The 15,464-nt window shown below is 41.7% G+C and overlaps 1 protein-coding gene across 1 annotated transcript in view; it reads left to right on the forward strand.

Annotated features, from left to right (window-relative positions):
* The first annotated feature begins 7,364 nt into the window (after window positions 1-7,364).
* Window positions 7,365-15,464, forward strand: part of LOC115167527 (diacylglycerol kinase zeta) — a 120,535-nt gene continuing 112,435 nt past the window's right edge. The window contains exon 1 of the mRNA XM_029722016.1: window positions 7,365-7,825. Coding sequence (XP_029577876.1) covers window positions 7,557-7,825 — 269 coding nt within the window. The 5' untranslated portion in view covers window positions 7,365-7,556. The remainder of the gene's footprint in view (window positions 7,826-15,464) is intronic.

Here is a 15,464-nt window from a genome sequence, read left to right on the forward strand (position 1 = left end):
TGACGGGCAACTCCAATCAAAGCTCCACAGCAACTTTCCATCTTTGACTGCTGTGTTTGACTGGAGGCAGAAGCAGGGAGTGAGAGGGGTTTGAATTGAGTAACTTGTTGAAACCTCTGTGTGCTACGTGTCTCTGTCTACACGTCCAACTGGGTGAGTGTGGTTGCAGTGCTTCTGTGCAGATGAAGTGCTCCTCAGATTCCATCACACTGTTGCTTTTTCAAGGACTTCTACAAATATTTAGAACACAGGGGGTACTTCAGGTGAAGGGTGATCTATAGCGGATCTATAGCAAATTGGATAGGAGGGTGAGGGGGATAGGGATGTGGGGGGGGGTATTTATAAATCCAGTTGTTCTGTTATAGAAATTCCCTCTCCTACTTCACAATTGGTCATGCAAATATTTGAATACATACGTTCCAAAGATTGTCCTCTATTACCTTTCGCTTAAAGCGCTTAAAATGCACTCTATTGCCTCATGCTAGAATTATATCTTTAAAAGGCATTTATTTTCCATTTTACCACATTTTGTCCCATAATGTTTTAGCTTGTATATGCGTTGCACTTTTTTTTCTTCAGGTCGACATTGCAAGCTAATGGGTATAAGTGCCTTCAAACTCTTTCAGTTTTTGTATTCTCACGCCATCCACATGGGGTTGTTCATTTTATTATTTTACTCTTTATGCAAACTAAATCATATGTAATATATACGTATTATTGGCATCAAAAAATAGCATATTTATTTTATGCAAAAAAATATTGTGACATTTTCTTTTTATGAATATCAATTATGATGTAATGTTTACATGATCTTGTTGTCTTAACTGTTACACAGTTTGTCTGTTTTTGTATTTATTTCTGTATCAAGAAAGTTTTGTATATATTGAAAAAACATGAACAGGGACAATCAGTGTAAATATATACCAAGGGTGTACAATACTTCCTCACTGGAGCAAAGCCTTCTCTAGTCCAAAAGACTCAAAACTGCCCATCTTTACCAAAATCTTAGTCAATACACTACCAAGAGGATACATTTTCTCCACAAAAAAATGAATGAATATCATAATTATGCCAAAAGTCCATTCAGCCCTAATGTGAATGTGAAAATAGAGTATATTTTAAATTGAATATCAAAGTTCAGAATCCACTGGGGGTAAATAAAATCGCATCACGATTTACAGTAGTGCCCAAAAAACTGTTCATTCTAAAGAAAACTCTTCTGTTAATAATGCTTCTAAAAAAACAATGGCTCCAGCAGCAAAATAATACAAAAAGCTTTTCATGCAGAGTTTTTTGTTGTGAAGAACCTTGTTACATTGAATATAATATATTCTGGTGTTCCCTCCTCTTCCTGCTGTGTTGTTTGAGGGCGAGAGAGGTAGAGAGAGATTGTGTAAGGAGTGCGTGGGGCGGCCCGCTGACGCTAAATGAGATTGCGTAATGCTAGGTAGGAGGGTTTGAGTAGACAGCCCAGGCTCTGTGGAGGAGGCATGGAGGATCTGGGTCAGCCAGTGGCCTTGGAGTCTTAGCTTAACGTTCAGTCTGTTGCTTTTCATAGATTTCACTTGCTTATTCACAACTGTGGCTTGTCTGTGTATAATCAGAGGCCAGACTCACAATCCTTCCATGTAAGTAATATGTATTTTACTCTAACATGTCATTAGATTTGCATTATTCATTTTCTGTCAAATGGTTTGTAAAATCACTACCTACCCTATTAATCAGATCCATATCATTTCTAAGTCGGTTTTGTTTCCTAGTTGTCACCTGTCTTATATCTTAGTGCACATTTACCTGACAAATGTAGAGTTGGTTAACTGAGTACACTGATAATGTGTGTGTATTGAAAATGTAGATTGCTTCCTGTCAAGATACTGTTTGTCTATGTTTGTCCTTTCGTTTGATTAATAGATGTGTAACTAAGGTTCAACCAGATGCTCCGGAAGCTGACCAGCCCTCACCCACTTGCCTTCTATTAAACACACCTTTTACTGATCAAATGGTTGCTTAGTTGTCCCAACCCACCCCAGCCCCCTCTACCCTACCTGCTCCACCCTCTTTAGCTTGTCTTAAAGCAGTACCTGGTATAAATGACTGCTACTCTATATTCTATAACCTGTCCGATGTGCTGATCTTGAACAGGCTCTCTGATGACTGTGTCAACACTAAACCATTGGGATCATGCATAGCACAGTAAATCAAGTCAGACTGAGTTATCTGGTTGAACCAGGGTCAATCTTTTGTCATTTGTCCCCCAAATGTGTGGTAGAAACCTGCTTCAAAACCTGTGTGAGGGATTTTACAAGGCTATTATAATTCAAAGTGAAATGATGCAAATCTTACCAAACATTCCATGTGTTTGTTGGCGTTCATAATGTGTGCCCTTTTTGTACATAAGACAAAGTGAATGCTTTTGCTGTAAATAAGGGGGATGTATTTTTGTATTTGAAATGTATTTTGGTATTCACCTGGCGCCTTTGGGAAGGAACTGGCCAGTTGCTGACCTTTCACACTGTGGCTGTACAAGTAAAATGCATGTATTTCTGGGTAAGCCACAGGAGCCTTTCTGTATTGCCTTTCTGTATCAGTCTCTTTAATAGTAGTGTTAGTAAGTAGAGTTAGTATCAAGCAAAATATAAAAAATTGCATCAGCATAACACCGTCTCCTTCGTTACTGTGTCTCTGTGCCCCGATATCATTGAGAAATGCATTCGGTGCAATCATTTGCATTCATTGCAATCATTTGCATTCATTGCAATCTAGTTTTTGTGCCTAGTGGTTGTTATATCATTGGGAAGTGCAGGCAAGCTTTATTCTCAGGATCGCCACAAGAGGTCGCTACTTTGTTAGCCCATCCATTTTGGCAAACCTGATTCTAACCCCATCATCCCTCAAAAAAGTAGACCACTGTTTGCCTTCTGAACTGAATCATAGAACACTAACACACAAGCCCTTACCCAATTGGCTGGCTCCTCTGTATTATATCAGAACCTAGCATAGGTGTTTGTTTGGTATCAATATAGAAATATGAATAGAAAATCAGGTCACTTAACATAATCACAGCTCTAAAACATATGAGAGCTTGGAACAAGCCACTAAATCCAGAGGTGGTGAGCCAGTTCAATCACAAGTATTCACTGCCAATCCAGTGGCAGAATATCATGTAAATGTGATAGAAACCTAAATGTTTATATACCCCCTTCAAATAAAGTGTTGGTGTAATTTAGGGACCACGGTACAGTATTGTGCATAGGACGGCTTGAAATGGCACCTTTGTCAGAGATAGCACACACATTTGGTTTGCTATATTTTTATTCCATAAACACATCGCTTCCACTGAGTAGGAAACAGAATGGCCTCTTTCCCCCTTGTTTAGCGCCTATATATCAACTACATGTCAGTGTAATAACACACTCTTTGGATTAGAAAGGGGGAAAAGGGCTTTGTCCCAATAGCATTTACCATGTAGTTTTATGTAATCCTCGTACAGTCCTTGCCTTAATCTCTGTATAAAGGCCAGAGAATGGTCTTTCGCTTCAGTTTTTGCATCCTCATGTTTAGGTGTTGCTCTCCTGTGTGAATCTTAATATAGCTGTTTGTTTTGCACATATAAAAAAAGCCTCCGATGCCTGATATGACAGTGATGTATTTAGATTGATCAGTTTGCTCTGTGCATTTGCTCTGTTTTACGGAGAAGAATATTTAATGTATTATTTGTTACCATGATAATGCAACAGCTTTGTCCTGTGATGGGGTATTCGATTCAGGACTCAAGACTGGGCTGCCATGGCAAAGAGCAGACAAGACTAGAAATCCCTGGCTGTCTGTTTCTCACTCATTGTGACCCTAGTGCGCGGTTGTAGGTGATGAGAGTTCCTAGTCTTCTCATTTCCATGGCAACGTCGATTCACAGTCTAACCTAGTTACCTCTTCATCCAGCACCAACCACCCGAGCACACTTCTCACCACAGTACAATACAATGATTCTTTGTAAAAACATGTTTTTTAAATTACTCTCTAGATTGAATATGCACTGCATGAAACGTCTAGTATGAATAATGGAAATTGTGGAGTGCATTCTTTGGACCAGACTAGCAGTGACACACTGAATAAATACATGTTCAGCTTCACTCCAGCTCCCAGTATATCACAAACCAAGGTAAGTAGTAGAGATTATTCCACTATCTTCGCATGCTGAAGCGTCTCTCGATAAACACCTTTCTCATATAGCTAAAACCTAATGTCTTGTCTAAATAAATGAAAACAGCGTTTGATCTGCTCCATTACATTTCCCACATTTCCAAGGAAGTCGATTCAAACTGTCACTAAATCGACTGTCACTAGTCATTTACATGCCCCAAATGCTTTGCATATACAGTATAATTATTTTTTTTATTTAGTCTGTTATTTCAGTCAGGGCTCTATACAGAGGTGTGGCTCCCTCCTATTGACTTTGGGCGGTGGAGCAACTGTTCCATCCAAACTGCAATGTAAATTAACTGTATGCATATGCATGCCTGATTACATGACTATATGTTTGGAGCGTTACATTGTCTATGGCAGGTACATGATACTTTATATACATGCATATTATTTATATGTTTTTATTTAACCTTCATTTAACTAGGCAAGTCAGTTAAGATGACGGCCTACCCAGGCCAAACCCTAACCCGGATGACGCTGGGCCAATTGTGCGTCGCCCTACAGGACTCCCAATCACAGCCGGTTGTGATACAGCCTGGAATCGAACCAGGGTCTGTAGTGACGCCTCTAGCGCTGAGATGCAGTGCCTTAGACCGCTGCGCCACTCGGGAGCCCAATGCAACAGAATAGAAAGCAAAGCATGTTGTATCCATGTTATAACATACACTTTGACTGGAACCCACTGTGGGAAATTGAGAGATTAAAGGACGTACATTCATGTAGTGTTTTCCACATACATACATACCTAACATGATATCTGCTTTAGTTCACTGTGATAATAGGATACGGGTGGTGCTCTCAGACCATTAGCCAGTGTCTTGGTCTGCCACCAGAAGATCACACAGTGAATTTAGAGTAATTCCCTTTTAACAACCTCCTATCCTTCATAAGATCCTTAGCTGGAGTAATCGACCGCAGCCTAACGCCCCATAAACTGACCTTACTGAAAAAACACCCGGATCCATATAGCTGTGCTCTGTGCCGCATGGACTGCTGGTATTACAACCAAGTTATCTGTTCCTGTCCACATTCAACTGTCCCCTTTTGATAAACTAAAACATGTTCTTGCCAACTTGTAAGTCATATTTGAACTCCCTGGTTAGGAAAAATGGCAGCATTTCCAACAATCATTCAGGCATATTTCATCTTGTGGCTGTGATGGTCTGACTCACTGGGTAACACCAGGTCACATACGGTATAACAAGAGGCCAGGAGAGGTCAGACATTGATTGCCCCAGTTCCAGTGTAACTGTTGTCATAACCATCATCGTTGTACTAATCATTCAAATAAAATGACCCAATCAACTGCAAAGGATCTCATGGCACTGTTTTGGTGTAGTTTTCCTTTTGATTCATTTGTGTAGGGCAGCTTCCTGTTTCCTAAGGAATTGCATTAACCAGTACAACCAGTTTTACAGCCCTTTGTAAGGACGATTTGATAAATGGCTTAAAGTAGGCTATATTGTGTGTAGCATACCATGGTTGACTAACATAAGGTTACACAGGTTAATCATCACTCAATGTATTGTTTGAGTTAGGTCACTACAGTGACGTAGTCTTCCTAGTAAAAAAGCAAACGGCCAACTGTGAACAATACAATGGATCAATGTGGTAACATACCCAATTGAAGAAGAGTACCGGTAGCCTATAGGCCTAATTGCATGTTTGGTTCACTAGAAAATAAAAAGTAGGTTGGAACAATTCCAGTTTAACCTCCAATCTTTTATTTGATTGGAAGTATTTTTATTTTCTCAGAAAGAGTTTACAGAGATACTGCCTGACGCCCGTGAATGCAGAAGCCAGGGGAGAGACCAGTGTGTTGTGAGCAACATAAGCATGAGCAACAATAGTGGAATCGGAGGTTTTCCTTCTAAGTACCCCATTGAAACTGATGCAAACTGATACAAATATTTAAACCGTGCCACAATTGTACTACATAATGCTAAGCAAGGTTGGAATGTTGTTATTTCATTTTAATGAAAGACAATAATTAATTAATTTGACACCAAAAAGTAAAACTCTGTTGAAATCGCACTGTGGATGTATAGACTCCAGAATTTCCTGGATGCAAAAATTCTAATAGTTTGACTAATTACAGTTTATGTGACAAAACAAGCATAGAAAATGTAGAGAATCTTGTACCATCTAAACTGCAGTGAAATATCTTTTCAATAGCCAAAAATATTGTATTGTCAGCTGTTTGAAGCTGGTGTACAAAACTGAAAGTAAAAGCGGGAAGCATAGAAATAGAGCACATAGAACATATCTACAGCTTCTTAGACTTGCTTTCAATGAGAATGGCAGATCTACCTACCCACATTTCTGTGTGAATTTGGTCATGTCCATTACGAAAAAAGATTGCAGTCAGAGTGCACTATAACTGTAATAGGCTGCAAAAACTGACAGTTTTTTTTACTGCAGTAATTTTGCAGTGTAACTGCAGTTACAGTGCAGTATAAGGCATTTCAACTGCAGTACACTGCAGTTATTCTGCAATTACTCCGTCCAAAATGCCACAGTCGACTGCTGTTACTGCACTTTTACTTGTATCTTTTTTTTGTAAGGGGTCGCTCAAAAAGTTACATATTGCAGCTTTAAATAGGGTATCAGCCTACTCAGTGACACTCACAGAACACAGCTAGCATCAAATCTCTTATTGCAGGGCTTTAACTGGGGGAAATCACCTTCCCAGTCAGTCTATTGACTATACATCCACACTGAGATTTCAACTGAAATCTTTTTTTTTTGTCTTTTGTATCATTTATACAACAACACAACATTATTTTGTACAATTGTGTCATGATTCCACTATTTTCATCTCTTTGCATTAGTTTCAATCGGGGACATATATTTTGAAGGCGAACCGCATATTCCACTTTTGTTGATCACTCTAACGTTATTCACGACCCCACGTGTGGTTAAACGCAGAGATCAGAGTGCAGCACAGCTGTAAAACCGGTTTCTACTAGTTATCACAACCGCAAAGTCATAATTGGCTATATTGTAAAAAATCATGATTTAACAAAAAATTGCTTTTTGTTCTTCATTTAAAGGTAGGGTTAAGCATACGCTTAGAAGTGTGGTTAAGGTTAGGTTTAAGAAGAAAATAAAAATAGGCGGGGTTTAGGATTTTGTGTCTGTGGTAACTAGTGACGACCCTGTAAACCTACAGGATTTCCTTCTTCGCGTGAATACTGGCGACAACAACCAGGTATATTCTGCTTAACAAAGTCAGTATCTGTATTTGTCGCATTACAAGACGAGTCATAGTTTTGCTTTGGACTTCCAGTGTTGGAAACAAGCTACTTTTTTTAGGTTGCCGCGCTCCACAGTTACTACACAGCACGGTGTCGATGGCTGAGGCACCGGATACCGGGGACGGTATAACCCGTATCGTCCATATCGTCCATAGCTCTACGGATTCACCCACGGCGATACTGGTGCCACCAACCTTGGAAGAACTGGCTGAGGAGGAGGACGTTTTCCTGCCCGAAATGGTATCACCTTGTCCAGTCTTCAAGACGGGAAATTGTCCAGGAAAAGTGTCCGCGCGGTTGGAAGGTGCGGGGGCATTGTCAGCGGATACCTGCTTCCTCACTATTAGAAAGCAGGTTTCATACAGGTAGTACATTTTGAATTTATCCCCACTTCCTATCCCAAACCCGCACGATATTTCATATAACTACTTCAACTGGCTACCAAATGTCTGAAGTTTTCGCAATTGCAACGTGTAAAAGTAAACATCACCTGCAGCCGTCACTATCTCACCTGATTATGCACCTCTTAGTGTGGCAGCTACTGTGGCCTATTTGTAGACAAGACAACATGTGTTCATGTGAGCTGACACTCCATTTTTAATATGGTTCTTCATCTAATAGATAGGCCTACATTAAAGTTATCGTTAGGCTACATTATCCACTATAGCATCTTATAGCAAAAGCACTATCACATCTGTCAGCAAGGCCATCATAATGTTCACTTACCACACTGATGGGTATCATTCTTTTACTACCTGCTGATGTCCTATGGAGTATAGTAAATACATGGTCATTCATGTCATGAATGGGGATATCAAGAAAACATACTTCTGTGTCCTCCTCAGTCATAACATAGACCTCACCCCATTAATTGCTGAGTTTTTGGATTAAATACGCTATCCTTCATAATCTCAGACTAGGGTTTTAGGACTGCAAATCTTGCCGCTTATTAGAATCTGGGCTATTTCAGCCGGTTTGTAGTATTGTAAATTTGGTTGGCTGCACGCAGGCTATTGACTGTTTCCTGACCCTGTTTGTTGCAACTCAGTGTGCTGTGCGAGTGAAGGACATGACAGAGCAAGCAACTTGTCTTTTGGTCATGAGGCAGTGATTCACAGAATGACCTTTGACCATGACCCCTTACCCATGACCCTTGGACATGTTTTATTAAACATTCACACAGACATTACTACCACACTCTGTTACATTTCTACATGTTAGGCATTTAGCATACACTCTTTTCCAGAGCGACTTATAGTTAGTGCGTTCATCTTAAAATAGCTAGGTGGGACGACGACATCTCAGTCATCGTAAGTACATTTTCCCTCAAAGTAGCTATCAGCAAAGTCAGTGGCAGTAAGTAATGTAATGTGAGAGTGTTAGTTCACCAAAGCTACAGTACAGGATTTGGTGTACAGGAGGATTTTGACCGATATACACTATAAGCGTATAATCCGTCATTGTATAACATCCAGTAGACCACTTCAAACAAAATGTTTGGTTTGCAATGAGACCGGTAGTGTCGTTTTTTTTCCCCCCACAATCCCAACTGTTTGAAGCTTGATTGTAGAGGATGGCACAATTGTCTGTGCCCCCTGACTGACTCACATTCCATCTTTTTTCATTTTACGTAAGGATTCGAGGGATTCTTTTTCTGTGCAGGCTGTGTAGAATGAGGTGACTCTGGTCCCTGGGTGTTGGTTATTGAGAGTCTGTCACTGCCAGCGGATGCTGTGATGTTGTTTGTGGCTCTTATGTAACGGAAGGAGAAGCAGCAGCGGCGGCAGCGGCAAGGGATCAGGAGTGTTTTTTTTTTGTTTTTTGTTTGCATTGTAAATAAGAGGCCCTTACGAAAGGGGCTTAGTGAGCAGAGCCCTGGGCTGGCTGCATCCACTGGCTGGATGGTTAAGGCTGGCCTGGCAATCAGTGAGGCTGAGGCCATGTCAGTCTGGCTACATAAACACAGATTACCCATCGCTTTCCTCGGTGTCTGTGACTAAGTGCGTCAATATAGTGACTCAAACAACAAGGCCCGGGGTAGTGGTCTCATGTGTGATTCAGATGTTATTAAAGACCAAACAGCACCTGCAGCAGGGGGACAATGATGACAGTGAAGGAGATAAGTTATTGTGGAATGTTATGCGCATCCATTCTAAAATAAATGATGTGCCCCCCCCAGTCTCCTATCAGAATCGAGTATTCACCAAAGCTGTTGTATAATTGCATAGTAATGATAACTACCTTTTTTGTTTTTGATTAAATTAGTATTGTAGATTTTGTGAAAAGCTGAAATTTGTGGTAAATACACAATATACAGTGACCTCTGTTGTTTTGAATCTGTACCCCAGCACTTTGGATTTGAAATGATGCAAAGACTACGAGGTTAACGTGCAGACTGTCAGCTTTAATTTGAGGGTATTTTCATCCATATCTGGTGAACCGTTTAGAAATCACAGCAATTTTTCTACGTAGTCCCCCCATTTTAGGGGACCAAAAGTATTGGGAGAAATTCACTTGTGTATTAAAGTAGTTAAAAGTTAAGTATTTGGTCCCATATTCATAGCACTCAATGATTACATCAAGCTTGAGACTCTACACATTTGTTAGATGCATTTGCTGTTTCTTTTGGTTGTGTTTCACATTATTTTGTGTCCAATAGAAATGAATGGGAAATAATGTGTTTTGATTTTGGAGTCGCTTTTATTGTAAATAAGAATAGAATATGTTTCTACATTAATGTGGATGCTACCATGATTACGGATAAGTAATGAGAACGTTACAGACACACAAATATCAAACCCCCAAGACATGCTAACTTCTCATTATTACAATAACAGTAGAGGTTAGCATTTTTGGGTGGGTATGATATTTTAAATCAAATCAAATACAATACAATTTTATTTGTCACATGCGTCAAATAGTGAAATGCTTACTTGCAATCCCTTAACCAACAATGCAGTTCAAGAAATAGAGTTAAGAAAATATTTACTAAATAAACAAAAGTAAAAAATAAAATGTTTCAAGCAGACCATGTTTCAAGCAGATCACCATAGTCCCTGTGCCCAAGAACACAAAGGCAACCTGCCTAAATGACTACAGACCCGTAGCAATCACGTCCGTAGCCATGAAAAGGCTGGTAATGGCTCACATCAACACCATTATCCCAGAAACCCTAGACTCACTCCAATTTGCATACCGCCCAAACAGATCCACAGATGATGCAATCTCTATTGCACTCCACACTGCCCGTTCCCACCTGGACAAAAGGAACACCTATGTGAGAATGCTATTTATTGACTACAGCTCAGCGTTCAACACCATAGTACCCTCAAAGCTCATCACTAAGCTAAGGAACCTGGGACTAAACACCTCCCTCTGCAACTGGATCCTGGACTTTCTGACGGGCCGCCCCCAGGTGGTGAGGGTAGGTAGCAACACATCTGCCACACTGATCCTCAACACTGGAACTCCCCAGGGGTGCGTGCTTAGTCCCCTCCTGTATTCCCTGTTCACCCACGACTGCATGGCCAGGCACGACTCCAACACCATCATTAAGTTTGCAGACGACACAACAGTGGTATGCCTGATCACCGACGAGACAGCTTATAGGGAGGAGGTCAGAGACCTGGCCAGGTGGTGCCAGAATAACAACCTATCCCTCAACGTAACCAAGACTAAGGAGATGATTGTGGACTACAGGAAAAGGAGGACCGAGTACGCCTCCATTCTCACTGACGGGGCTGTAGTGGAGCAGGTTGAGAGCTTCAAGTTCCTTGGTGTCCACATCAACAATAAATTAGAATGGTCCAAACACACCAAGACAGTCGTGAAGAGGGCATGACAAAGCCTATTCCCCCTCAGGAAACTAAAAAGATTTGGCATGGGTCCTGAGATCCTCAAAAGGTTCTACAGCTGCAACAACGAGAGCGTCCTGACCGGTTGCATCACTGGCTGGTACGGCAATTGCTCGGCCTCCGACCGCAAGGCACTTCAGAGGGTAGTGCGTATGGCCCAGTACATCACTGGGGCAAAGCTGCCTGCCATACAGGACCTCTACACCAGGCGGTGTCAGAGGAAGGCCCTAAAAATTGTCAAAGACCCCAGCCACCCCAGTCATAGACAGTTCTCTCTACTACCGCATGGCAAGCGGTACCGGAGTGCCAAGTCTAGGACAAAAAGGCTTCTCAACAGTTTTTACCCCCAAGCCATAAGACTAACCAAATGGTTACCTGGACTATTTGCATTGTATGTCTGTAATTTTCTCTCACATGAGCTCACTGTATTGCTCAACCTAAGGTGAATGATTTGTCACTAGGTCTGTCCTATTATTATACTATGTAACTAAGGGAACCGCTTTCAATGCTGTCCAGATTTATTACAGGGGTTGGAACTGGTTCAGGGAACATAACTGAAAATCAGAAAATACATTATTTTAGAGGAACAGAATAAGAACCGAGAATGAAGTGATCTATACTGTTCCGGAACCGTTATTTTTAAAAGCATGGGAGCTGGTTAATAACGCTCTTTTATGTTCCTGGCATTTTTTCCCAGTCCCAGTCCCCCCCCCCCCCCCCCCCCCAAAAAAAAAGCGCCTATGCAAAGTCCTCACTCTGTCACCTGGAAACATATTCTAGTGTCTGCCTGCCAGCTGAAAATCTTTGCCAATGCGTGTGTAGGCTATATACCTGCCCATCCCCCACCGAAGCATAGGCTACTGTAGTTTACTGATGTTACAAGTGGGATAAAGAAATTAGAGAGATTTTTTAGAGAAGAATGTATTAACTTTTGTTAATGCTAGTTAGCACATTTCACAGATTCATTAACTCCAAAAAGATGTGTTTTATTTTAATTCTAGTGCTGCTCTGCACACATAAGCTTGTTAGCTAACTAGCTCTGGTCCAACGTTAAGCCAACTCTCGGAAGTTCAAAGACATTAAAAGTTCCTTCATAGAAGCTTCTCCTGCGTAGGTATAGTTCTGTGGGCCTAATTCATATAATGCATGTCATAACAAGATGCCCAGTGCTTCAAGCCAAGCCTCCTCCTCCACCCTCTCTCGCTCTCTCCCACACGCAAAATTTCAGTCGCATCTCGTACCCTACACTTGTCTGTCCAATGCATGTAATCAACTGTATAGCTTGGCCACTCCATAGCATGGTGAAGTAATTTAATGTCGAGCCAAATGTTAAAATATATATATTAATTACTGCTCAAAAAAATAAAGGGAACACTTAAACAACACATCCTAGATCTGAATGAAAGAAATAATCTTATTAAATACTTTTTTCTTTACATAGTTGAATGTGCTGACAACAAAATCACACAAAAATAATCAATGGAAATCCAATTTATCAACCCATTGAGGTCTGGATTTGGAGTCACACTCAAAATTAAAGTGGAAAACCACACTACAGGCTGATCCAACTTTGATGTAATGTCCTTAAAACAAGTCAAAATGAGGCTCAATAGTGTGTGTGTGGCCTCCACGTGCCTGTATGACCTCCCTACAACGCCTGGGCATGCTCCTGATGAGGTGGCGGATGGTCTCCTGAGGGATCTCCTCCCAGACCTGGACTAAAGCATCCGCCAACTCCTGGACAGTCTGTGGTGCAACGTGGCGTTGGTGGATGGAGCGAGACATGATGTCCCAGATGTGCTCAATTGGATTCAGGTCTGGGGAACGGGTGGGCCAGTCCATAGCATCAATGCCTTCCTCTTGCAGGAACTGCTGACACACTCCAGCCACATGAGGTCTAGCATTGTTTTGCATTAGGAGGAACCCAGGGCCAACCGCACCAGCATATGGTCTCACAAGGGGTCTGAGGACCTCATCTCGGTACCTAATGGCAGTCAGGCTACCTCTGGCGAGCACATGGAGGGCTGTGCGGCCCCCCAAAGAAATGCCACCCCACACCATGACTGACCCACCGCCAAACCGGTCATGCTGGAGGATGTTGCAGGCAGCAGAATGTTCTCCACGGCGTCTCCAGACTCTGTCACGTGCTCAGTGTGAACCTGCTTTCATCTGTGAAGAGCACAGGGCGCCAGTGGAGAATTTGCCAATCTTGGTGTTCTCTGGCAAATGCCAAACGTCCTGCACGGTGTTGGGCTGTAAGCACAACCCCCACCTGTGGACGTCGGGCCCTCATACCACCCTCATGGAGTCTGTTTCTGACCGTTTGAGCAGACACATGCACATTTGTGGCCTGCTGGAGGTCATTTTGCAGGGCTCTGACAGTGCTTCTCCTGCTCCTCCTTGCACAAAGGCGGAGGTAGCGGTCCTGCTGCTGTGTTGTTGCGCTCCTACGGCCTCCTCCACGTCTCCTGATGTACTGGCCTGTCTCCTGGTAGCGCCTCCATGCTCTGGACACTACGCTGACAGACACAGCAAACCTTCTTGCCATAGCTCGCATTGATGTGCCATCCTGGATGAGCTGCACTACCTGAGCCACTTGTGTGGGTTGTAGACTCCGTCTCATGCTACCACTAGAGTGAAAGCACCGGCAGCATTCAAAAGTGACCAAAACATCAGCCAGGAAGCATAGGAACTGAGAAGTGGTCTGTGGTTACCACCTGCAGAACCACTCCTTTATTGGGGGTGTCTTGCTAATTGCCTATAATTTCCACCTGTTGTCTATTCCATTTGCACAACAGCATGTGAAATGTATTGTCAATCAGTGTTGCTTCCTAAGTGGACAGTTTGATTTCACAGAAGCGTGATTGACTTGGAGTTACATTGTGTTGTTTAAGTGTTCCCTTTATTTTTTTGAGCAGTGTATTTCGGAGATTTAGAAAGGAATGATATAAACCATTACTTTTTTGGGGGTTCGAACCGGTTCAGAACTTTATTTTGCTGGTCGGAACAGTGGAATGGAACAAACAAAAATGATGGTTCTGTTCAGAACGAAACGATTGGAAAATAATCTCAGTTCCAACCCCTGATTTATAGTAACAGTCCTGATCATTTGGACCGCCAGGCATTCCGCTGTCTGAATACTGGATTGTTATAGTTTGTTATTTGAAGCAGGCTCACAGACTCAGACAGGTGCATGCTCTTCTATCCAGCAGATTTAAAACGGTCGGAAATCGAAAAGTGACAAAATGAACACATCCACGAATGGCAGCAAATTTGAAGTCCCTCCCAAGTTTTATCACAATCTTTATACTAGGATGAATTAGGCCTAGTTTCAAGGCCACCAGACAAATGGAAAGAAACCTGTTTCATCTCAATGGGATTAACCTTGTAAATAAATGGTGCCTTGCAGTGTAAGTAAGGGTAAAGGATGACCGAGAGGTTACAAGTTCATCCCTTCAATTTGAAACTAAATATAGGGAACCTGTGGCATTCTATATTGTCTGTTGGAGGAGAGCTTTGGTGATCTATTACTGTATATGCAAATAAACTGTGCGGATTGTTTAGGATTTATTTGAGGAGAAATGGGAGCAACGGATTAAGGTAGAGATTTTTAATTCCATTTCATCGCAGAATGTTGTTTCTGGTGTTCAGGATAAGGTTGAGCTTATCCTGTGCTTTAGTTCAGATCACCAACACATCAAGCCTGTTCCACAAGTGGGTTGCAACTCTACATCTGATGTAAAAAGTGCTTTATGCCCTACCAAAACATTATACCTGTTGCACCACCTGTTCTATGAACTACACCTGCGATTGTCTTCTTTCATGATATGCACAGACAGTAATATAAATCTATATTTTCAAAAGGATGTGCACAGACAGTAATATAAATCTATATTTTCAAAAGGATGTGAGTTTCGTGTTCATATAGCACAACATCCGCAGGCTTATCGAGTGGCCTATGCGTGAGTCAATAGCAAAAGAATACACTTGACTTATGCTACATTATAGCATGCCAAATGTGTCTGATTTAGATATTAACAAACTAATAGATGAGCTGCCACCTCCCACTTATCTGCCCAGCCAGAGATCAAATAACCGAATATCCCGACGGAGATTCGGTGAAACAAAATCGCATTAATTGATTGTCAGA

Source organism: Salmo trutta, chromosome 29 (assembly GCF_901001165.1).
Source record: "Salmo trutta chromosome 29, fSalTru1.1, whole genome shotgun sequence".
In the NCBI taxonomy this organism is placed as follows: Eukaryota; Metazoa; Chordata; class Actinopteri; order Salmoniformes; family Salmonidae; genus Salmo; species Salmo trutta.